Genomic DNA, 24,054 nt, shown 5'->3' with positions numbered 1-24,054 from the left:
GCTATAGTTTAAAAACTCTAAAAGGAACAAAAGATAAATTTAACAGAATGTTCAACACTTCTGAAAAAAAATCACTTGAGTCTTGAGTTCTGTTCATTCCGTCCTTCCATTTTCTGAAATAAGACAACTTAAGATTTTTGTTTGCTGTGCCTCTCCTGAAACTTTTGTGGAAGCTGCTGATGTTTTAGGAATTTTGGTCTGGTTTGAATGGAAGAATAGAGAAGTAGTAAATGAACGATGTGAGAATGGATGATATTATAAATTTATTATAGAGTCATAAATAGTCATTTGCTTTTGTTGAAAGAGATATCAACTGTGTCATCCTTGGCAATAGATGAGGTATAAATCAATATAAACTTCCGAACAGCTGGATCCCCAATTATAGAGGTTTGTTAAACTAACTGGTGTAGAGCTAGGTTTCATCTTATGATCAGTAAATCATCCTGGTCTCTCTGACACTTTTGAGAGCCAATAAGATTGGCTTGATCTCTGTCATTCAACTTTCTGTAGAAAGTTTGAAGCCCTTTCTATGACTTCTGTGGATTCCCTTAGAGGCTTGTATTTATTGTAATCTCTAGCTCTGGCACCTACTTCTGCTGAATTGATTTGGGGGGCCTGCTTCTGTTGAATTGATTTGATTTGTGGATTGTCACATGTCTTGTGCTACCTTTTTTGCATTGTGGAATCTTAACCCCTTTTCTTAATTTCACATAACACTCAAAACCAACAGGTAACCAAAAAATCACAGTGATGAAAACAAGTTAAAATTGAAAACTAGATTCATCTTTTCTGAAAAGTAGTTTCAGGCGCTTCCCTGCTTTTCATTTATCCCTTCATTAGAAAATAGTATCTACCAAGTACTATATACTGTTTACAGATGATAATATGGCAGTAAACAAAGCAAGCATCTTGCCCTCATAGAACTTACATTCTAGTTGTAGGGGAGACAAGTAAAACATAATATGCTAGATGATAAGTACTTTGAATGTAAGAATGTAAAGCAGGGAAGGAGGGACAGGGATTTTGTGTGTGCATGTAGGTAAGTAGGATTGTTGAAATTGGAAATAAGATGGCTAGGGAGGAAGCCCTTACGAAATCACAGTTCAGCAAAGACCTGAAAGAGGTGAGAGAGCAAGCCACAGGAATATTTGTGGGTAAGATCATTCCAGGAAACAAGTGCAAAGGTTCTGAGGTGAGAAGATAACTAGCATGTTTGAGAAAGAGCAAGGAGGCCAGTGTAGCTAGTATAGAATTGAGTGAGGAGGAGAGAGTAAGTAGTAGGATAATGTGGTTAGAGAAGCAGCAAAAGGCCAGATACAGTAGGGCCTTGTAAGCCATTATAAAGACAGTGAAATGGAGCACCATTGACAAGTGTTGAGTAGAGAAGTAACATGATCTAGCTTGGGTTTTAAAATGATCATTTGGCGGGGAATTCCCTGGCAGTCCAGTGGTCAGGACTTGGTGCTTTCACTGCCAGGGCTTTGGTTCAATCCCAGGTAGGGGAACTAAGATCCTGCACCATTGCAAGCAGCGAGGCATGGACAAAAAAAAAAATGTTCATTTGGCTTCTTTGTTGAAAAATGGACTACATAGAGTCAAGGGTAAGGAGACTCACAATAATTAAGGGAACAGATGAGAGTGGCTTGGACCAGGTTGGAAGCGCTGAAGGTATTGAAGTTACATATCTTGAAGTTGGAGCCAGTAGGATCTGCTATAAGGTTGGAAGAGAAGTCGAGGACGACTCCCAGTGTTTGGCCCAAGAAACTGGAAGGAAAAAAGATGAGGATGACTATAGAAAGTGCAGGATTTTGGCATTTATTTGTCTCCTCTCTCTCTCTGTCTCTCACACAAACACACTTTTTCTCTGGGATTAGCCCCCAAAACTCCGAGTTAAAAATTCTCTTTCCTTTAAGAATTCATCTTTCCTAACCGCTGCTTACGAACAGCCTCAGGTCTACTTTAACCTATTCAGTAGCTAGCAAAGTGTTCACTGGATTAAAAACAGCCATCTACTTTGTTGAAAAGCACAAAGAATTTGCCAATATCTTGACCATTTAATATCTCTCCCCCCACTTAGAAGGAAGTGTTTTTTTGTTTTTTTTTTGGCTGCTTTGGGCCTTCGTTGCTGCGCGCAGGCTTTCTCTAGTTGCAGTGAGCGGGGGCTGCTCTTCGTTGCAGTGCGAGGGCTTCTCATTGCAGTGGCTTCTCTTGTTGTGGAGCACGGGCTCTAGGCGCGTGGGCTTCAGTAGTTATGGCTGGCGGGCTCTAGAGCGCAGGCCCTGTAGTTGCGGTGCCTGGGCTTAGTTGCTCCGCGGCATATGGGATCAAACTCGTGTCCCCTGCATTGGCAGGCGGATTCTTAACCACTGCGCCACTAGGGAAGTCCAGAAGTGGTTCTAAATAGCATTTTTTGGTCTGTTTTGGGCTTAGCGGAAAGATTTTTTTTCCCCCAAGACCTTTAGTAGACGCTCTAATTAAAGCCTCTGTTGCATCTCTATCTAGTCCCTAATGCCTCTTTACATTGTTCCCTGTAGTAGTTTTAATATTCCTTTTTGATACCACTGCATTTGGTTGAAAATTCCCATATTTTCTGTAATGTGACTGCCTCTCCTAGTTTTGAGTTATAGACTGTTTATAACAAATGTCTTTGTACCTCTTCTGAGGGTTGGAGTGTTTGCTTATGTATATAACTCATAGCTGCTATTTAATGGCTGTATTGCATCCACAATCCCAAACTACTCTAGAATGTTTACTCCGAAAGAGCAGGTTTATTGTTCTTGTTCTCCCTGTATCCCCAGTGCCTGGCATTTAGGTGCTCAATAAATGAATCTCATGAAAGGGCCTCCTAGGATTGCCGTAATCTCTGGGAAACGGCAGGTATAAGCTCTCCTTTACCCATTTCGGTTTTAATCACTTCTTATGCCTAAACTGCTGTTCTCCAGCTTTGTAGATTCTCTGCGCTCACCACTGAACCACGCTCACCACTGAACCACGCTCACCTGCTCATTGGTAATGGAGAAATAGCTTACTTAAATGAAACTGACAGCAGGTGAGAGCTTGGGAAGGATGGGATGCAAAAAAGATCCAGAAGGGTTATGGGGAGAAAATGTTGGTTCATGTCTACCAGAGGCGTGGTGGAGATGAAAGAAGGGAGAGATGCTTTTAATTAAAAATCCTTAGAGGATGATAAAATTGGGATTGTGTCTGCCATTTCTATATACCTGCATTATTTAGCATGGAATTGTAGAGAATTTTAGAGAATCAAGGCCTCAACTAGAACTCATATTTCCTGATTCTCAATCCAATGCTCTTCACTATATGAGAGGGAATAAAAGGGATAAAGAATGAGGGCGGGGTTCAAATTCGCTTTCTTCCCCTAATTACTAGATATGGGCTCATTCTGTTCCTCCATTATCTGTAAAATGGAGATTATAGCTTCTTCCTCTTAGGATTGTTCTGAAAATTAAATGTTTATATATGTAATTTCCCAGACTTAGTAAACACTCAAAAAATGTTTCCATCGGTGAACTGTTCACAAAACTAAAGCCTTTTCCTGTAAACAATGAGAGTCAAATGTACAGTGATCCTTTGGCCTCTATATGTCGATTTTGTTCCCACTGTGTAGGGGTGGTGAGGTAGCCGCGGCCTAGGACCACAGGCAGAGAGGCCAAATGCGGCCTGAACACCAGCTATGATGGGAGATGGAAAGTCATCCGTTTTCAGCGAGCGCTTTCCACAGCCGGCGCTCCCGCCGCCTCACTCTCTCTGGAGCTGAGTTACTGACAGACAGCTCTTCTAGCCACCCAGCCGCGCCTTTTCTCAGCGCCCCGCCCTCCCAGGCTCGATAGGTAGCCAATGGTGACACAGAGTTGTAGGCGCAGTAGCCAATCAGCGGTGGGGAGCCCGGAAAGGAATGGTTAGAAGCGACTGGCTCCGCCAGACGGTAAGGCGCGCGGCGCGGCTGCAAAGGTAAGATGGCGGTGGCGCTTGCTCTTCGCCTTTGCAGTTAGGCTGCTGCTTGCCCCGTCTGTCCGTTCCGAGCCGCTACTCTGCCTCAAGTCAGCGTCAGGGTCAGTCTCCTCCTCTAGGCTCCCAGAACCCAGATTCTCCGGTGCCCGGAGCTTTAGGACAAAATGGCGCTTGCACTGGCCGCCGAGGATGGGCTGGGCCCAGCCGTGAGCTCTGAGGCGGGCCGGGACAAAGGCGGCGTGCGCGGAGGCGGGGGTGGCGGGTGGCCCTGCGGGTTTGCCGCGCCGCGTGGGGCCGGCGCTGGCGCGTCGCCCTCGTGCCGCGGCCGTGCGAGCCCTTGAGATGCTTTCAGCCTGGCGGTGGTCGGGGTGGGGGGCGGGCTTGGACTGGGAAGTTGAGGTGAGGCAATTCACTAACGCCTGGGGAGACCTGGGCGGAGGGGAGTTAAGGAGCGTGACTTCCGCTTGTCTTGTCAGCCACGCGCAGTCTGCCCAGATATCGTGGAGCAGGAATTTTCGGGAAGGGTAAGGGCTTTTTGATCTTTTGTGTGACCCTGCAGGTTTTGGTATGAACAGGATTCGGATCCACGTCTTGCCGACCAGTCGGGGGAGGATCACCCCAGTGCCCAGGTCTCAGGAGCCCCTATCTTGTTCGTTTACTCATCGCCCATGCTCGCAACCTCGTCTGGAGGGGCAGGAGTTTTGCATTAAGCATATACTTGAAGACAAGAATGCACCTTTCAAGCAGTGTAGTTATATATCTACGAAGAATGGAAAAAGATGTCCCAGTGCTGCCCCAAAGCCTGAGAAGAAAGATGGGTATATATGTATAGATATCTGTTGTTTGTACTTTCAGTTTTTAAGGGAGAGGAGGATGTGGCATGATGTGGGTTGGGAGTAGCTGCCAAGTTTTTTATGTCACGTGCTTGTAAAATTGAGGTTATGGGTATATCCTTCGAAAATTTAAAAAAATGGTGAAAACTGGAAGGAGACAACTCCCAGTTGGGTCAGTTTGTTATCTCTTTGGATCTTTTCCCTTATCTGTAAAATAAGGATTATTATTAACCCTAGGTTCCACGACTCTTTCGGCTGTCCTTGAACCTTAAGTAATAATGCAAAATTGCATTAATATATATGTATTTTTCTGGGAAAAACTTCATAGCTTTCATCATTTAAGCAAAAGTATCCATGCAGAAACGTAACTCGGCGAGATAATTCTGCATATATCATTTGGTTTTAAAATTGTGTCCTACATCTTATTACCTACAGTGAATTGATACTGAAGTAAAATGTTGTCTTCCAGAACCAATTTTGAAAGATGAAAGTGGATTTCTTTGATTTGTTGTGAAATGATGTCAGCATTTTTAGAGATGGAATGTTTTCTTTGATGGATAGAGCACTACTAGGTTATGCTACCTGCATTTCCCATTAGTAATACCAAATGAGTTGACCTTGGGCCAGTTAAATTATTTAGCTTTACTGGCATTTTTAATTTATAAATGAAGATAATAGTCATTTTAATTTCCTGAAAATGATCTAAAGATCAGTGTCTGTGAAAATAGTTGAACTCTTTTAAGAGAAAACCAGAGTATAAAATGTTAATATTTTGTCTCCTTAGGGTGTCCTTCTGTGCTGAACATGCCCGTAGGAATGCCCTTGCACTTCATGCTCAAATGAAGAAGACCAATACAGGGCCTGTGGGTGAAACACTCTTATGCCAGCTGAGCTCATATGCCAAGACAGAGCTGGGTTCTCAGACTCCAGAAAGTAGCCGCAGTGAAGCCAGCCGAATTCTGGGTAAGGATCTTCTCTCCCAGAGTGAAAAAGGAGGAAAAAAGTTAACAAAGAACTTAATTTGGTTTAGCACAGTGCCTTGAACATATGTGGCACTTGATAGTACAATATTATTGTTAATTCATAGGCAATTTGGTGAGAATTCAGGATTGCCATGTTGTTCACCATTCTTTTTGGTTTTAAGTAGTGTGTGCTTAGGTTTACTATCCTGAGTTTGACTCTTTTCCTTCAATGCTGTTTTTATACTTACCATCTTTGCTAGGTAAGGTAATTTCAGGAAACAGAATAATTTTGGGTTGGCCTTTCTGTCCCTTTGGGGGCATGGTTAACTCATGTGTGTTATAAGTACTCACACTTGGGACGTATTTTCTTAAGCCATTTTTGTTTGTCAGTGCCTCTGTACTAAGCTTTTTTAATTCTAAGATTTGGGTTGATGTGTTGAGTAACCTAGCTTTGTGTGGTGGAGTTACAGAGGTGGGAAGTCTTAATGGCTGCTCTCCCTTCCTTGCCTCAGATGAAGACAGCTGGAGTGATGGGGAGCAGGAACCCATTACTGTGGATCAGACATGGAGAGGTGACCCTGACAGTGAAGCTGATAGCATAGACAGTGATCAAGAAGATCCCCTAAAGTAAGTTGTAACTCCACATAGGGCTTTTAAATATTTTAGTAGTTAGTATGTGGAATGTAGTACTGCATGCTGTTTCGTAGATTAATAACCTAGGAGGGTTGAAGATAGCTATTTGTGAGCAGTAATAAATAGCTTCTGCGTATTAAAGTGTCATTGTTCATCGCCATCTTGCTTCAGGGTAGGATTTGATTCTTTTTTTTAGAAGTCTTGTAATTTGGGAAAATTTTGGGACATCAGATTCTACACATGAGAAAGTGTAGGGGAGAAAATAGATCTCTTGGACATAGGAGTGGGAGGTGGGTGGAGATCAGTTAGAGAAGAGAAAATTGATGTGAATTCGTTCTTGGCTTAAACCTCAGGAATAATAGAGTGATTATATTTGAATAACTACTTTCTTTTGCAAAGTTCTGTCTAATTAATTTATTTGTTTAAGAAAAATTAAAAGGTGTTCAGGAGCTTCCTTTGGTTTCATGCCTAAGAAAGAGAAACTGATTTAGAAACCCAGAAGTGAGTAATCAACCTAATTATATCTTACTAAGGTTTTGCTCTTTACTTAACCCATGTTCGCTTTGGAGTTGTAGACGTATTGCCACTCAGAAGTTTCATGTTTCTATGTCTCATGGTTTGGGTTTAGTTTTTGTTTTCTTTCTGATTTCTGTCTCATGACACTTCTCACTGACAGTTCAGGTGGAAGAACTCTGAATAGTGGGAGGGGTAATGAATTTCTAGACTTGACTGTGTTTGACAAATTCTTAGAATAGCATTTTCTTCATTCCTTGGATTCTGAAGTTTCTAAGAAGTCATTTACGATTACACTTTCTGAGTAGAATAATTTCATCTATTTAAGTAATCTTGATGTAGTAAGCTATTCAGGAAGTACTTGTTTGGAGAGTCCATCTAAGTAGTTTGAGAAGGAATGTTTGTTTCTAGCGGGATTCTTTTACAGTAGAAACTTTATACCAAGCAATATATATGTGTTTTCTTTCCCCCCTCCTCCATTGTGCTTCTAGAAATGCCAAACTTGCTTCTTTGAGGAGGTGTACACACTGTAGGGTCACAGAGTGACTGCCTTTTGGTGTGGTAAACGCTCAGTTTTGAAGGTCCAGAAACTCGATTTTGTCAGTAGTAATCTAGAGTGGATCAGTCTCTAGGGGACACATTCATTCTTATCTGACTTAACAAGAGATTGCTATATAAACCAAAACACCGGTTAATTTTATGAGAAGTGTAAATGTTAAAAGAACTAGGTACTTGATGTTAGTTTCCTTTAAAAGGAAAATTCAAAGGGGAAAATAAAGCCCCAGATGTGCTCAACTGTTAGGTAACTAAATATAAGGCTTTCCTTAATTCTCCCAGTGATACTATTTAAAAAAATTTTTGACCAACTAAAATACAGTTGTCCCTCATAATTTGAGGGGGATTGGTTCCAGGATCTGACTCGGGTACCAAAATGCAAGGATGCTCAAGTCCCATAGTTGGTCCTCCATACCTGGAGATCCCCACCAGCGGGAGTAAATAGTACTATACGTATATGCATTTTTAGAGATGTAAATAGAGTTGTTAATTGTCTGCTTACAATATTTAATTCATTAATGTGGTTACATATTATCTTATATTTAATATAAGTATTTAATGAAATTCTTTTAATTAAGAATTTTCATCTTTGGTGCTAATTTTTATTTATTTATTTATTTTTGGCTGCGTTGGGTCTTTGTTACTGCATGCGGGCTTTCTCTAGTTGCGTCAAGTGGGGGCTGCTTTAGTTGCGGTGTGCGGGCTTCTCGTTGCGGTGGCTTCTCTTGTTGCGGAGCCCGGGCTCTAGGCACACGGGTTTCAGTAGTTGTGGCTGGCGGGCTCTAGAGCGCAGGCTCAGTAATTGTATCGCATGGGCTTAGTTGCCCCGCGGCATGTGGGATCTTCCCAGACCAGGGATCGAACTCGAGTCCCCTGCATTGGCAGGTGGATTCTTAACCACTGTGCCACCAGGGAAGTCCCGGTGCCAATGTTTTTGTCATCATTTTTGAATCATTAACAGTTTATAGCATATATCTTCACTTGCTTGTTTCAGAAAGGGTTCTTTTTGAATTGTTTATGATGATGTCATTAGAGATTTTATCCTAACTAGAATTATTGGCATATTTTTTCCTAATTGTAGGTACATATATGTGATTTCCCTCAAAATAATCATTTACTTAATTGCTTTGTAAAAAGTAATCTTTAAAAGCTTGTTTCCAGCAACATCCAACACTGGTGAAGTTTTAGCTTAAGAGTAATTGTTAAATCTTTCCCTATTTAAAAAGTAAGTTTTATCATATGACCTCTACATGCATCCAGAACTTGTTTTGGTGAAGGTAATTTCAGGTTATTTAGTCTTCATCGTTGTTATCAAAATGAAGACATTTGAGAGAATGCACTTTAAGAAGAGACACTAATAATAGAATATAAGGTGACTCTCTTTTTTGAAGTTGAATGCTAATAATAAATCCTAGATTTATATTTGTGTATATCAGAGCAAGAAGAATTAGTACATGATTTTAATAACTAGCTGTGAATGTCTGGGACATCCATCTTTAAATAAATGATCCATTTGTCACATGAACTAGGCATTCATATTAGTTAGGGTGCTCATCCTCCACCCCTGCCCCAAATGATTTGTAGTAAATTCTAATTGTACTGGCCTCCCATTTATAAATTATAGTCCCCAGATCATTGGTTAAAATTCTCTTCTGACAGGGTACAATGAAATTAATTTCATTTTAACAAACTTGGTATTAGGTTAAGGCCTCAGTACTTTAGGGGGTACAGACATATTAATGCAAACATGCCCCATTTTCCTGAATGTGAATAACCTAGTCACCTTTTTTAGACAGTAGATATTTTTAAAACCTTTTCACATTTTCTGATAGTCTTAGATTTTGTTATTTCTGTAATTTGCTGGGTTTTTTTTTCATGTTTTGGTTCTTAATTTCTTTTCACTTATTTTTATTTCAGAGTACTTTGTAGTTGTACTTCTCTTATACGCAGGTAGTAGTTTTGTCTCCTATTTATATTTAGGAAAAGTTTTTGGCAGAGATTACTTGCTTTCAGTCCTAAAGTTAATAATTTTATTCTGTGTATTTCAGTGATTTAAGAGTTAAATTTTAAAGAGCACATATTTTTGGATTTAAAATTAGTATGTAATTTGTGTGTATTGCCTTTTAAATAACAAATAATTTTTACTTAGTCAAAATATGAAAATAGCAAGTCAGGGTATATATCTATCTTGTTCTTTCTGTTTATATAATGATCACATAAGACAAATGGAACCAAAAATCTTTTAAATTTACACTTAATCTCTTAAACTTTGAGTTAAATCAGAGGCAGGAACCAGTCTTTAATTAAACTGACATTTAACTGATTTGCTTATGTGACCTCATTAATCACTAGAATAAGTTTTTTTTTTAAGTTCTGTTAATTCATAGTTGGTGGCAAAGCTTAATAAAGTTGATGTGGATCTAGATCTTTGGCAATTAAGGGTTACTCCAGGGTACTATATTTTGAGAATATTGTCAAAATGAGCTGAGGACATTGACTAGCCATGGTGACCAGTGTTTTGAGGGCCTGTGTAAACTCCAAAATACAAGTGTATTTTTATTTATTTTTTATTTCTATTTAATTTTAATTTTAATTAATTTATTTATTTTTGGCCGTGCGGCTTGTGGGATCTTAGTTCCCGGACCAGGGGTTGAACCCGGGCCCCGCTCAGCAGTGAGAGCACGGAGTCCTAACCACTGGACCGCCAGTGTATTTCCCTACGAGTATATTTTAAAATTAGAAGTCATAATTGTTTGTTATCTTTTGTGCTTTAATGAAAATGTATTGAGATGCATGCTACTAAATTAAACACTTTTAAGCTGTCCTGACTGTAAGTGATTTTTCTGTATTAAATTATTAAATGGAATAAGAATGTAGATTAATAAAAATTTTGAGTATTTTATATTTTACTCTATTTAAACATAATGCAAATAACTGGGGAAAATAATGAAACATTTCCCCTTGCCCATATTATGATATCATACATTAGTATCCATTCTTGGGAATTTTCTTTTTTGTTTTGTTTTTGAGTAACAACTTAAATGGTAAAATGCTGTGTGAAAACATTCCTGTTTAATAAGGTGATTGTCTCAGCACTGACTGATTGTTGCAAATCTGAGTCTCACCTTTTACTCCTTTCTCCTTCTAAGCTTGGGTTTTATTGTTGTGCTTTCTTATCCTTTTTGAATTGTCTCTTTTATTTTAGGCATGCTGGTGTCTACACAGCGGAAGAAGTGGCCCTGATTATGCGTGAGAAGCTTATTCGTTTGCAGTCCTTGTACATTGACCAGTTTAAACGACTTCAGCATCTACTCAAAGAGAAGAAGCGACGTTACTTACACAATCGCAAAGTGGAACATGAAGCTCTAGGCAAGTTTTATGCCAGTTCCAATAAGCTGTTGTGGGTTCAACATGTGAATTTGGTAGTAGTTAGACTTTTGTCTTGTTACCTGGACTGGAGAAGGATTTGCTTTTGAAACTGTTGTATGGGCAGATTTTCCTGTTTTCTTCTTGTTAGTTTGGGGACGCATCCTTGATTGGTTGCTTGGCAGATAACATCTTGACTGTTGTGATGTTCTAGGTAGTAGTCTCCTGACTGGCCCAGAGGGACTTCTTGCCAAAGAACGAGAGAACTTAAAGCGTCTAAAATGTCTTCGGCGGTATCGTCAGCGCTATGGAGTGGAAGCCTTACTACATAGGCAGCTGAAGGAGCGCAGAATGCTGGCCACAGATGGTGCCGCCCAACAGGTAATTTTTGTATATACCTCTAAGGTGTTACATTTGTTTTATTTACAGAGTTAGGGTAATTGTCAAAACACTGTTGTACAGTCTTGGTTCTGAAATCTAACTTACTGGACGTGGGGTATATTGAAAAGAGCACTTATCTGGAAGTGCAGAGACATGGGTTTTAGTTCCCTTCTGATCAATTCTGTGCCTGTACTGATAACTGAACTCTATTTTCATCTGCATGTTGAAGGGTTGCCATAGATTTCTAAGTTATTTGGTTCAGAAATTCTTCAGAAACAGGCACAGAATGCCTAATAGATTGGGACTCTTGTTTTAGAAGGCAGAAAGATAGGTAGAATAATAGGAGCAGTGAATGTCAGGAAGTAAGGTTGACAAGCAGAGTTAAGTGATCATTCTTAAATTTGTTCCTCAAGCCCCTGGTCTCTGCGTCAGTAAGAGTAAGTCCAGTTTTGGGCTTCCCTGGTGGCACAGTGCATGAGAATCCGCCTGCCGGTGCAGGGGACACAGGTTCGAGCCCTGGTCTGGGAAGATACCACATGCTGTGGAGCAACTAAGCCCGTGTGCCTCAACTACTGAGCCTGCACTCTAGAGCCCGTGAGCCACTACTACTGAGCCCATGCGCCACAACTACTGAATACTGCGAGCCTAGAGCCCATACTCTGCAACAAGAGGAGCCACCGCAATGAGAAGCCCGTGCACTGCAACAAAGAGTAGCCCACACTCGATGCAACTAGAGAAAGCCAGCAACAAAGACCAAACACAGCCAAAAATAAAATTAATAGACAAATTTAAAAAAAGAAAGAGTAATTACATTTTTATCTTTTCTATTTTTTGAGGCTCGATGTAAGATTACGATTTAAAAAGGGTTCTGCTAAAAGACAAAATAGTTTGAAAACCATTAGGCTGTGTATCACACACTTTTGTAATATGGAGGAATTGTATTTCGCATTATGGTTGACTCATTATTTGGACATGAGGTTTAAATTTTTTTTTTCCTTTTGCATAGTATTGGTGAATAAATTTGTTAAATGTTCAAGTTTCTAGGCTTTAAGGATACACTTTTCTTATATAAGTAAGTGTTTTCATAGATAATTTGTTTTGACTGACCTGTTTTCTCCATTTTAGGCCCATACCACTCGTTCCAGTCAGAGGTGCTTGGCCTTTGTGGATGATGTTCGTTGTTCCAATCAGTCTCTTCCAATGACCAGACACTGCCTTACCCGTATCTTTTTGCTCTGTTCAGTTTGCTAGCTAGACTGAAGGCTAGTGGGGAATCTGTGATAGTTTAGTTAATTGAAGGTCTTTGTTTCCTTTGGCCCTGAATCAAGGCCAGCAGTTTGCTGAAGCTGTTGGTTTCAAGCAGGAGCCTAAAGAAGTGTCTTTCTATGGTCTGTTGGCCATTTCAGAACTTTGGAAATGTAATGGTCAATTCATTAGAAAGAAACATCTCAGTCATTGGTGATAGATGTGGGCTAATACTTATTTGTAGTTGATTAATATTGGGATTCCAAAAATTAGAGATCCCTGAGTTAACTCATTCATTAGAATTATAATACTGTTAAATCCAATTACTACAAAAAAATTGCTGAGGATCCAAAAACAGTCGGATGATTCTGAAATGTGAGCTTTCTTTGAATATTATCCTTTTGTATGGTCAGGGCCCTGACTTGTGTATTTTAGACTTCATTCAAATAGGAAACTTACATTTACTACTGGGCTGTAAAATTTTTTGAGCTGTATATTGAATTGTGAAAGTGCATCTATATGGTGGACATTGATTGAGAAAGTTACTTTCACAGTAAATGCACTGTTTAAATATGGTGATCTTCATAATATGGAAGGCATAAATCTTGCTGGATTTCATTTGCCTGGCAAGATATACAAATATTTGGAAAGTAAAATGTATTTTCTTTAATAGGAAGGGAAGGAAGACTTTCTTGCTCTTTTGAAAGGAAAACTGATTTTTTCTCTATTCTGCTTATTAAATATTTTACCTATTTATTAATTATTGTAACAAATGTCTGGTAAAGGATTACTGTCCTTAATATATAAAATTCTTGTGCAGAGTAATTAAAAACTAAAGATAAATGCTCAAAACATAATTGGGCAAAGGCTATCTATGGACAGATTAGAAGTGGCTGATAGTTGAAAAGTATTTACCTTTACTATAAATAAGTGAAATAAGAAATAAAACGAAGTTTTTTTAATCCATACTTTTTTTTTTTTTTTTTTTTGGCTGTGCCGCACGGCTTGTGGGATCTTAGTTCCCGGACCAGGGGTTAAACTTGGGCCCTGGCAGTGTGAGCCCTGAGTCCTAACCACTGCACTGCCAGGGAATTCCCTAATCTATAAATTTGACACTTATCTATGTATGAGATTTAATGAGTAAGTTTCAAAAGTTTGTGAGGGAATGGTGAAATGGGCCCTTCTAAACACTGCCAGTGGGACTGTAAAGTGGCACAGGCTTTTAGAAAGCAGTTTGATGATAGTCATATTCTTTGATATGATAATGTCACCTCTGAGAATTTATTTTAAGACGATAATCAAATACAGACCAATATTGTTACACAGAATTCCTCCAACTGGAGAGAGCCTTAAAATTTTCAGAGATGGGGAATAGAGAGGAAAATTGTGACACAGCATAGTATGGAATATGTTCAGGAATTAAACATTATATTTAACAAAATTTATGAATGACATAGGAAAATGTTTGATAGTGACAAAAATAGAATATGGAATTCGGTAGAGTATGTTGTAACTACATGGAACTAATACTAGGAGGGAATGTAACAGAAATGTGACTATTTTTGGATGGTGGGGTTATGAATGCCTTTTTTCCCTCTGCTTTGTACTTTTCAGGTTTTCTTCAGTGACCTTGAATTACTTTATAAGGCAAAAAACCCAGTTTATGGATATTAAGGAGTATTTTAGACTTAACAGCACTATACTCAAGATAGTTTATTAGAATATTAATATTTTAAAGAGCAAAGTTGAAAATAAAATGTATTTGAAAAGAGAAGGGAAGTATTATTTTTCTCTTTTATGCTCTTTTCCTTTCCACTCTGTAGTTGCCTAAGTCACTTACCCTTCCTTAAGTCCTTATCCCAGAGAAAGATGCGACTGCCATTGGTGACCTGTTAACTCTTTACTCTGGTCTAATGGAGACACCACTGGACTGAAAGTGAAGGACCCAGACTCTAGTTGTAGGTCAACCATTCCCTTCTTTGTCTGTTGTCCCTCTCTGAAAGGAAAGGGGGTGGAGGAGGATGGGGGAGGGCTTTTCAAGGATACTGTGATATTAAATAAATAAGAGACTTGTGAAAATCCTTCGAATTATATGAAAAAGGTTCCAATTGAAACAATTTAATGGATTCACATTTAAAGTTTTAATAATTTAAAAAGATTGAGCTTCTTAAGCACATAGAGATTGCAAATCTGATTGTTCCCATTAGGTTCATGTTTGTTCATTTGAGCGCTGATTTTCATTGAATAATTATTTGTTTACTTTGAGCTATATACTGTTCCTTTAGAGTAGTGGTTCTCAGCCGGGGCCACTTTGTACCCCATTTGGCAATGTGTGGAGACATTTTTGTTTGTCTTAACTCTGATGGGGGTGCTACTGACATCTAGTGGCCAGAGGCCAGGAATGCTGCTAATAAACATTCTACAGTGCACAGATAGCTGTAATGCCAGTGGTGGCGATGCTATGAAAGAAACTCTGCTTTAGAGTTTATCAAGTTCTAAGAATGGATTGAAAAAAATGGCTTTTCTTCAAGAGGTTTTATTTGGTTTTAAATTTATAATGTACATTAGATTTTTTAACTTCAAAAAATTACCTTAAAATTTGGGGGATAAAAATTACCCATACTTCCATAATCCTGGGTACAGTCAGTTTACAGAAAATTTTGCTTTCTGGTTTAAAAAATAGGCCCAAATTTGAAATAATAGTTGTCTGTTAATCTAGGGAAAATAACCATGTAGTTAGGATTTCAGGAAATGATAAAACTTGAGTAAAATGTATTTTGTAGAGTGACTTGAATCAGAATTTTGTTATCTAATCATGATTTCAATGTTGATTCATCCCACAGAACTTCTTTGCCAACTTGGAAATATAGCCCTTTTCTGCTTCTACCCTTAAGAGAAGTTGTTAGGGCTCCTGGAGCGTTCCTGGAGTACTTCTTCCCATGTGCCATAAGCAGTTGTTTTCTTCTTCCCTTTCTTTTTTTAAATTTTTAAATTTTTATTTTTTGGCTGCATTGGGTCTTTGTTGCTGTGCGCGGGCTTTCTCTGGTTGTGGCGAGCGGGAGCTACTCTTCGTTGCGGTGCGGTGGCTTCTCTTGTTGCGCAGCATGGGCTCTAGGCGCACAGGCTTCAGTAGTTGTGGCACGCGGGCTCAGTAGTTGTGGCGTGTGAGCTCTAGAGCGCAGGCTCAGTAGTTGTGGCGCACGGGCTTAGTTGCTCTGCGGCATGTGGGATCTTCCCTGCCCAGGGTTCGAACCCGTGTGCCGCTGCATTGGCAGGCGGATTCTTAACCACTGCGCCACCAGGGAAGCCGTCTTCTTCCCTTTCTTTTTGGGATCATAACAGGACTCCAGTGATACCACCCCACTGAAAAAGGGTGTGTGTGTGGAAATTTAATTTTATTTCCTGTCAGGGTAGGATACCTAGTTACTATTACTGGAGCTTCTATTTTCCCCAACACCCTGCTTCTTTAAAGAAATTTATCATGTAAACATTTTGGAAACAAGGTTCAAAAAGTTTTGAGGAAGTTTTTGCCTGTCTGCTTAACAGCAGAAGCAACATTGTATCTCTTGACTCTTGGAAGGGGTTGGTAGGGGCCTCTGCAAGCTATTTGCATTTACCATGACATGTTTCTTCTGAATAGGTACAGATTTCTAGGATTGTTACTGCTGTTTGCTTAGCACTATGTTTTGAAATGTTTTGCATTTGACCCTCATAGGGAGAACAAGATTAGTGTCTCTACTTTAAATGGAGGTTGGGGACTAGTTTTACATTACTGGTAGAGCTAGAATTATGCTAGTAAATGACAATTTGAGAAGTAACTTTAAAAATTGCTACCTGCATTTGGTTCTGTATCAGATGTAACCAAATATCTTGTGTTGTCCAGACCTTGAATTTTACATGGCAGACACCTCCTTTTTTGTGCCTCCGATAGATCCATTTTATTTCCCTTGACCGTTTTTCTACAGATATTTGTCAGGACACGAATCAGGTTCTCTTCAAATGCTGCCAGGGGTCTGAAGAGGTGCCCTGCAACAAACCAGTTCCTGTAAGCCTCTCTGAGGATCCCTGCTGCCCACTGCATTTCCAGTTGCCTCCTCAGATGTATAAGCCCGAGCAGGTACTGTCTGTGCCAGACGATCTGGAAGCCGGCCCCGTGGATCTGTACTTGAGTGCTGCTGAGCTTCAGCCCACTGCGAGTTTACCTCTGGAGTTCAGTGATGTAAGTTAGAGAAGCTCTGCTCTGGTTGGCCCTTGAGGCAAGGCCGTATTTATTAATGGTGAGAATAGGTTAGTCGTTTGTGGTTTAGAAAAAAGAAAAAAAAAACAACTTTGATAAGTTTTTTTGAAATGATATGTGTATGGTTGTATTTGTATGTTAACATATTCATTTAGAGACAGTTTAAATTTACAGAAGTTTTTTTTTTCTGAGGGAATGATAAGGGAAATTGTAAACTAAGGGAAATTGGAAAGTCAAGATTATGGTTGGATTTGTGTAGCTGGAAAATTTGGTGCCCATCCACAAGGTAAGTAATTCACTTGAATCTTAATAATACAAATGAATTCTCATATCTACTCGACAATGTAAATTTGTGTTTTGGCCCTATAAGAGTTCTCATTTTCAGATTAACGTGTCTCCCCCTAAAAATGACTCTAAACCTTAGCTCTGCATACTGTTTTTCATTTTTGATATGTTATTACAGATTCTGTTGTGAATGGACCAGAACAACAGTGATCTCCCTAAATATTTACTTTTATAGCCTTCTAAGTGTGTACACTACTCTACCTTTTTCAGCCTGCTCCTTGATTGGTCCCAGCCCATAAACCCATCTCTGATTGCATTCGTTTCCCTAATTAGCACTACCCTAGTATATCATTCACTTTAGGGATCAGTTGACATTCCATCTCTTTTTTGGCACTTTGCTTAATCTTTAGCCTTTTGGATAAAGGTCTTCATTATTTCTTCTGAAGATAATTCTTCTGAATTTCATAATAAAGGTGTCTTGTATCACTGTATAACTGTGACATATTTAAAGTGACAAATCTAAATGGAAAATTCAGTATAGGTTGCAAGATTGTTTGCCTAGGGGTAGAAGCAGGATTTGGGTGGCCTCGAGTGTTGCTCACTAAAGAACATATATCAGGACAGGCTAATATCTGAAAAAGTGGCACTAAGATAAACTGATTCCAGGGAATTCCCTGGTGGTCCAGTGGTTAGGACCTGGCACTTTCACTGCTGTGGCCTGGGTTCAGTCCCTGGTCGGGGAACTAAGATCCCACAAGCTGTGCAGAGTGGCCCCCCAAAAAAGTAAACTGATGCCAATTAACTACCCCCCCTCCTTTTTTGGTTGTATAGTGTCTGTAGGATTAGTGAACTTGATTTTTGTCACTTCATTTATAACAAACAATTTTTGTTATAATCCTGATTATAATTGCTTTTTAAGAAGTTTCTTTCAAACAGATTCATAGAATATGAGAACCTTAGAGATTATATACTCCAGTGCTTCCCAGAGTTCTCCAATGAGATTATGTTGAAGAGAGTAAATGAATAGATAGCCCTAGATTGATACAGATTTTTGTCCACTTGCCTTCATTTTACATGTGAAGAAAACCCAAAGAGGTGCTATCTTTCCTTTTTTTTTTTTAAACTTAGTAACGAGCAGATTTATAGGGTCTAAAAAATAACCTAATCACTACATTGCCAAATTCCCTTCAAATGTTAATGTACATATGTAGTAACTAGCACATGGGTTTTACATAGATGTACTAGGTTATTAACTCTTATTTCATCTGATTGTTAATTTCTAGAGCCATTGCTGTTTTGACCTTTTTGCTTTTCCCCTTTCACCTGTTTTTGCGTTAGTTTTAAATAGTGTTTTCTTAAACTTTTGATGATCTAGAGCTAAGAAAATATGACTGTTCCAGTATGTTTGAAGATTATGTTCTTGTTTGCTCTGTGGAGATTATTAACACAAAATATTAGAGATTATAAGATGTGATCATAGCCTAAAAGTGACATTTAAGGAATCTTAATTTTTAAACATTTAAAAATATATTGTCAGATCTTTTCATATTTATTTTATGGTATGAATTTTTTAAAGAATGTATAAGAAGTAACTTTATTTTTGAGAATCTCATGGGTTTTTAAGATGGACCTTTGTTAGAGGTTTAAAAATGATAATCAGCTATTTGTACTTGATCATCTGTTATGTTTGTATTAATGTACTTTAGATGAACCACACTGGTCGTTAAAAAGTAGTTTTATTCTTAATCTTTGGAGGTAAAAATTCTCCAGAAAATGTTGAAACAATTCTGTTTTAGAAAAGAGTTTTTGTCCTCCCATAAATTCTGGATATATTTAGTCTTTTGCTGGGGAAAATAATTTCTTAATTATATGAATTCCACCCAGCAATCTTACCTATGTTCTTTCTTAGATATCATTTCTGTTATACTTATTAATAATTTCTGGTAACTTTACTTGTGGGAGGACCAGGTATCAGCTATTTATATGGGTAAAAGTTCAGCCTTCCATTCTGGCTATTAACACTTGCCTGTTTTCTGTCCTTTGATCCGAGGATATTTGACAAATAAGAATTTAATACCTTAATCCTATTACTTTGAGCTTGCTCTCTTTTTGTGTTTGTTTTTTGAGCTCTGTTTTTGACATCAGAACAAAATGTAGATTCTGTCTTTGTGTCCTGATTCAAACATTCCTCTTAGGATAGGCATTTCTGCTGATCCTTTCTTCTTCTCTTATTTTAGGTTCCTGTTCCCAATTTTAATTCTTATAAAAGACAACACTGAGTATGTGAGGAAAGACTTTTCAGTATCTGTTTTTCTTTGAAAAATTTCTGTACCACTGTTATTTTGAGACTTGGAAACCTTTTGCTACACTGCTTAAATGGGTTCTTTTAAATTTCAAGTTAATTATTTATACAGTTGACCCTTGAATAACATGGGCTTGAACTGTGCAGGTGCACTTATACACAGCTTTTTTCCCCAGTAAATTCTTACTACAGTCTACATGATCCACAGTTGGTTGAATCTGAGGGTATAGAACCATGGACAGAGAGGGCTGACTGAAGTTATACACGGATTTCTGACTGTGGGCATCGGTGCCCCTAACCACGGCGTTGTTCAAGGATCAAGTGCATAATAATTGTGCATACTAAAAGAATCGGAGAAAACAGTTCACAATCTTAATTAACAGTGTGAGAACATGGTGGTTTCTGTGGATAGTACAGAAGTTTCTAACACATCTGAAATAGATGTTAGGTAGCCAACTGTATCCTTTTCCTTATGTTTCTGCTTAAGTTGAGCAGCTTTAAGTCCAGCACATCCTTTAATTGTATTCTTTTCTTTACCTTAATTATCTTGAGGATGTGATTCTTGTTTTTGGTGATCAGCACAGCAAAGAAAGGGAAAGGATTTCAAACTCTTAGACTTATTTTAAAAGCACAGAACTTAGCTTTTCTCAAGAAGCTCAATTACTGGAAACATAGAGCCTCTATAAAGTAGCTTGGACACAGGAGAGTACAAACCCTTGGGTAGTTTTCACTCTTGGGAAGCAGAGTTTAGCAATAGATGCTTAGACAGCAGAGGGATGAAAGTCAGTTTGACATATTGTCTGAGCCTTTATAGTGCTTTAGACCCTGAATCAAGACCAGTAGTTTGCTGTAGCTATTGGTTTCACACAGGAGCCAAGAGCAGTGTCTTCCTATGGTCTGTTGGCTTCAGCCCCTCTGTGGGAATGGCCAGTTCAGTTGGAAGAAACATAGTCTGTAGAATACAATGTTGTGTGTGTGTGTGTGTGTTTTATTATTTATTTGGCTGTGCCAGGTCTTAGTTGTGGCACTCGGGATCTTAGTTGTGGCATGCGGGATCAAGTTCCCTGACCAGGGATTGAACCCGGGTCCCCTGCATTGGGAGCGCGGAGTCTTAACCACTGGACCACCAGGGAAGTCCCCCTGTGTGTGGGTGTTTAAAAGAGCAATTGGATATGTTAGGTTTAAGAATCAGGGACTTTTCTCTGTGGGGATAGGGACTTAACTAAAATGTTTCCTGGCCATTTGGAAGAACTTTGAGTTTTTCATCTTCCTTCTTTCTTCCCCCATCCCCTTTCCTCTTTTGCTCACTGGCTTGCTTTGTGGCCATTAGAATATTAATCAAGTGGTCTCATATTGTCCAGTCTATTAAGGCAGTATTTCATTTTAATTTGCATCTCTGCTGATTGCCCATATTAGATTCATCACTGGTGAACTTAGATGTTGACTACAGTTAGTCTTAGAAGTATATGCTTTTTTTTTTTTTTTTGGTCACGTGGATCCTAGTTTCCCAGCCAGGGATTGAACCTGTGCCCTTGGCAGTGAAAGCGCAGAGTCCTAACCACTGGACCACCAGGGAGTTCCCAGTATATGCTTTTTAAAAATATTTCTTATTGTGGTAAGATATTTGTAATGTAAGATTTACCATTTTAAAATGTACAGTTCAGTGGTATTAAGTACATTCAAAACATTGTGCAACCATCACCACTATCAATTTCCAGGACTTTTCTGTCAGTGCAGAGACTGTACTCATTAAACTGTAACGCCCACTTCCCCTCTATCTCCAGCCCCTGGTAGCTCCTGTTCTACCTTCGCCTCTGAATTTTTCTGTTTAAAAAAAATATGCTTTTTAAAGCTACTATAGTGGTCTGTGCTTTATATCTGGCAGCAAGGAAAAAATTCTCAGTGCTTTTCAATCTTATCCCATTTGTTGCACACTCTGGGGAAATCGTTATTTGTTTTAAAGGTAGGCAAGGGGTGAGGGAAGTAAGGGAGAATTCTTCGAGGTTTGCTGAAAAATGCCAGCTTTAGCTTATTGGTTCCCTTCGTATTGCTGACAGGCTTTTTTCTCTTTCTTTTCCTAGGACTTGGATGTTGTGGGTGACGGTATGCAGTGCCCTCCTTCACCCTTGCTTTTTGATCCTTCACTAACCCTTGAAGATCATCCTGTCAAAGAAATTGCTGAAGGCCCAGTGGATATTTTGGCAAGTGCAGAACAACTCCAGCCAGGCAGAGGGTTCCCTGCTGGCTGTGGCTAGCATGTACTCCTGGGGATTGGGGTTGTCATCACTAGCTGTGAAGGTGCTTCGGATGGCAGTTCTCCAGACGGGCCTTAGAGAGAACACTTACTAGCTCCTGGTCCCCATATCTGGGAGAGCAGGACAAATTTATTTAGTTAACTAGAAAAGGTTGAGACAAGGAATGTAGGAAAATTGTTGCTTTAAGGGAGAGTTCAGCACTGGAATTGTTTTCATCATAGAGTTAAGCACAAGCCGCATGATTTGGCTTCTTTCTTTGAGCTTTGGGTGGGACACTCATGGCCCTGACTGAAGACCTGCAGTTATACTACAGCTGTTGGTTTCAAACAGAGGCCCAGAAGACTGTCTTCCTGTGATCTGTCAGCTGTTCTGGAACCTCAGCAGAGAATGGCTATTTCATTTGGAAGAAACAACCCACAGCTCTCCTTTCCATTGGGAGGGCCTCAGGAATGCTGCAAGTAATGACTTCTGACTCCAAGGGTCAGGGATAGTTAAGTATGGGGAAGAGCAACTGCATAGAGTTATACCTGCTGTCTTGTTCTTGTTGCTACTATAAATGGGCATTATATAAGTCAGATTCATGCTTCAGACCACAGTGAATGAGTTGGTAACCAAAGTGACTTTTCTTTTAACAGGGCCAGATGCAGATGGCTGGAGATGGGTGCAGATCACAGGGATCTCGAAATTCTGAGAAAGCCTCTGCACCACTGCCTCAGAGTGGAGTGGCTACTGCAAACGGAAAGCCAGAACCCACTTCTGTCAGTTGATAGTTTGTTTTGGGAACCAGTTGACTTTGGAGGATTTGTATTTCCCATTTAAACAAGTATTTCTGACCGTCTCTCACTAAAGGACAACCTGGACTACCTTGTTTTTCTTCTGGGTTATTGAGTGCTATAGTCAAACCAAATGTTGGGGGAAGGGACCAACAGTGTCTAAAAATTGTGGATGTCTTCCCACTCTAGGCAAGGAAGAGAGACAGGTGATTCCCGTCAAGAGCTGCTGAGACTGAGAGTATTTTGGGACTGTGCCTAAGGGGAGAGAGAGTTTTGTAATGCTGTTTCCCAAGTTTTGGGATGTTGATGGACCCAATGGCTGGTCATCTCTGTCTAGCAGCCTGTTATAGCCTTTCCTCACTTCTCACCTAATTGGGTAATCTGAAGCCCCTCCCCTCAGTGAACTCTGACCTATAGCCTCTGAGAAAATACCCCACAGGACTGGGCCCTCCTTAACCATCCATCTTGCTTCTACCTATGTAAATTTCTGTAGTGGCTATCTTATGTAAGATACAATAAAAAATTATCGTACATAGTTTCTATTAAATGTTAAAATGTTATGAAAATGTAAAACAATCACTTGAATGCATGTTTTGTTTGTGTTTGAGAAAGAGTGAGAGTGTGTGTGTGTGTGTGTGTGTGTGTGGTGTGTGTGTGTGTGTGTGTGTTTTGGGTTTTTAGGGAGCTGCCTCTGACGGAAAAGGGAAAACAGGACAGGTATACTTCCATCCCGAGAAGTAAATACATTTTCAGTAACTTAATTTGCTTTTGGTTTTGGTTGGGAGGATAAGTTAAGTTAAAAGCCTTGTAAGAAGTAAATGGAAAGGGTGGGACTTCCTTATTAAAGCCTACCTACCCAGAGTTATGTTATTTCTGCAAATATCTCCCAAATGTCTTCTTTTTACCCTCTGTGCCCCCTCCTCCCACTCCCATTTCTTTCTCACAATTAATGCCTGATTATTGTGGCAAAATTCTCTAAGGCTAGGAATGTGTGTATATATATATAAAACCTCTAGAGAAATTGGGCCTGATGCTGGACCACAGACATAAACTGTCAAGATTATTTTGATGATGAATCTAAGGGTAGGGTTAAAACAGACATTCAGTTAGGGTTAATTTGCCTATGCTAGAAGTTGTCTGTTACTATAATGCAATATGACAAGAGGCCAAAAGATTACCTTTTATAAGAACTGAACTGAGGAACAGAGAAGGGTTATACAGTTAACACCATCACCACCATCACCTTGGCTTTAGTTTAAATATTTACTTCCAGGGAATGGTCAGGAGTGACTCAGAAGACCCATCAGGTGAATCCTGAGATCACCTTTAATAGGGCTTACAGTATACTCTTTTTCAGTTTGTTGTTTCCACTGCTTTCTTGTCTGTTACTTTTCTACACTGTATCCACAAAGACAAACATTACTTCTTAAGCAGCTTGAACATACCTGCTTCTGCAGCAGGATTAGAGATTAAAATATCCTCTTCCCATTGTTTTTTTTCTTCCCATTGTTTATTTTATTTATTTGTTTATTTTTGGCCACTCTGTGTGGCATGCAGGATCTTAGTTCCCCAACCAGGGATCAAACCTGTGCCACCTGCAGTGGAAGTGTGGAGTCCTAACCGCTGGACCACCAGGGAAGTCCCATTGTCCCATTGTTTTAAAAAGTAACCTGCAAACCACCAGCATCCACATCACCCAGTGTGACCGTTTTGTAAACTCCAGTTTTTCTGGAGTTCAACTCATT

General features: G+C 39.4%; 3 protein-coding genes and 3 non-coding genes across 12 annotated transcripts in view; 5 read left to right on the top strand and 1 right to left on the bottom strand.

The window, feature by feature from the left end:
• CCNT1 (cyclin T1) overlaps positions 1-3,649 on the top strand; it is a 37,367-nt gene extending 33,718 nt beyond the window's left edge. Inside the window, exon 9 of the mRNA XM_036867504.1 lies at positions 3,626-3,649. Within this exon, the coding sequence (XP_036723399.1) occupies positions 3,626-3,634 (9 nt within the window). The 3' untranslated portion in view covers positions 3,635-3,649. The remainder of the gene's footprint in view (positions 1-3,625) is intronic.
• Positions 1-24,054, bottom strand: part of TEX49 (testis expressed 49) — a 109,481-nt gene that overhangs the window by 68,101 nt on the left and 17,326 nt on the right. The gene's annotated exons all lie outside the window — the stretch shown is intronic.
• Positions 3,899-22,882, top strand: KANSL2 (KAT8 regulatory NSL complex subunit 2). 7 transcript variants are annotated; one of them, XM_036867508.1, is made up of 10 exons: positions 3,899-3,969; positions 4,545-4,787; positions 5,587-5,765; positions 6,277-6,391; positions 10,671-10,834; positions 11,046-11,212; positions 12,338-12,434; positions 16,423-16,574; positions 21,363-21,482; positions 22,172-22,851. In XM_036867508.1, the coding sequence occupies exons 1-10, from the start codon at positions 3,914-3,916 to the stop codon at positions 22,301-22,303; spliced, it is 1,425 nt and encodes a 474-aa protein (XP_036723403.1). In that variant the 5' UTR covers positions 3,899-3,913; the 3' UTR covers positions 22,304-22,851. The 7 variants fall into 7 exon arrangements, with proteins under 7 accessions (XP_036723403.1, XP_036723400.1, XP_036723405.1 ...); XM_036867505.1 differs by having other exon boundaries at positions 16,423-16,676; XM_036867506.1 differs by having other exon boundaries at positions 3,914-3,969; positions 4,529-4,787; positions 16,423-16,676; positions 22,172-22,882.
• LOC118902918 lies at positions 12,525-12,661 on the top strand. The gene has a single exon (XR_005021632.1). It is a non-coding gene; the product is annotated as a small nucleolar RNA SNORA2/SNORA34 family (small nucleolar RNA).
• On the top strand, positions 20,101-20,232 carry LOC118902921. Its single transcript, XR_005021635.1, has one exon. It is a non-coding gene; the product is annotated as a small nucleolar RNA SNORA2/SNORA34 family (small nucleolar RNA).
• Positions 21,815-21,951, top strand: LOC118902920. Its single transcript, XR_005021634.1, has one exon. It is a non-coding gene; the product is annotated as a small nucleolar RNA SNORA2/SNORA34 family (small nucleolar RNA).

This window comes from Balaenoptera musculus, chromosome 10, assembly GCF_009873245.2.
Source record: "Balaenoptera musculus isolate JJ_BM4_2016_0621 chromosome 10, mBalMus1.pri.v3, whole genome shotgun sequence".
In the NCBI taxonomy this organism is placed as follows: Eukaryota; Metazoa; Chordata; class Mammalia; order Artiodactyla; family Balaenopteridae; genus Balaenoptera; species Balaenoptera musculus.
Note: the sequence above shows the minus strand (reverse complement) of the source record. Positions and strands in the feature narration are given on the sequence as shown.

What these genes read in the sequence shown, in the direction of transcription:
- KANSL2 (XM_036867505.1), top strand. Translation starts at nt 3,914, where the DNA reads ATGGTTAGAAGCGACTGGCTCCGCCAGACGGTAAGGCGCGCGGCGCGG. An exon ending in TGAAGCCAGCCGAATTCTGG is followed by an intron (nt 5,766 to 6,276) that starts GTAAGGATCTTC and finishes TCCTTGCCTCAG; the next exon opens with ATGAAGACAGCTGGAGTGAT. An exon ending in GACCAGACACTGCCTTACCC is followed by an intron (nt 12,435 to 16,422) that starts GTATCTTTTTGC and finishes GTTTTTCTACAG; the next exon opens with ATATTTGTCAGGACACGAAT.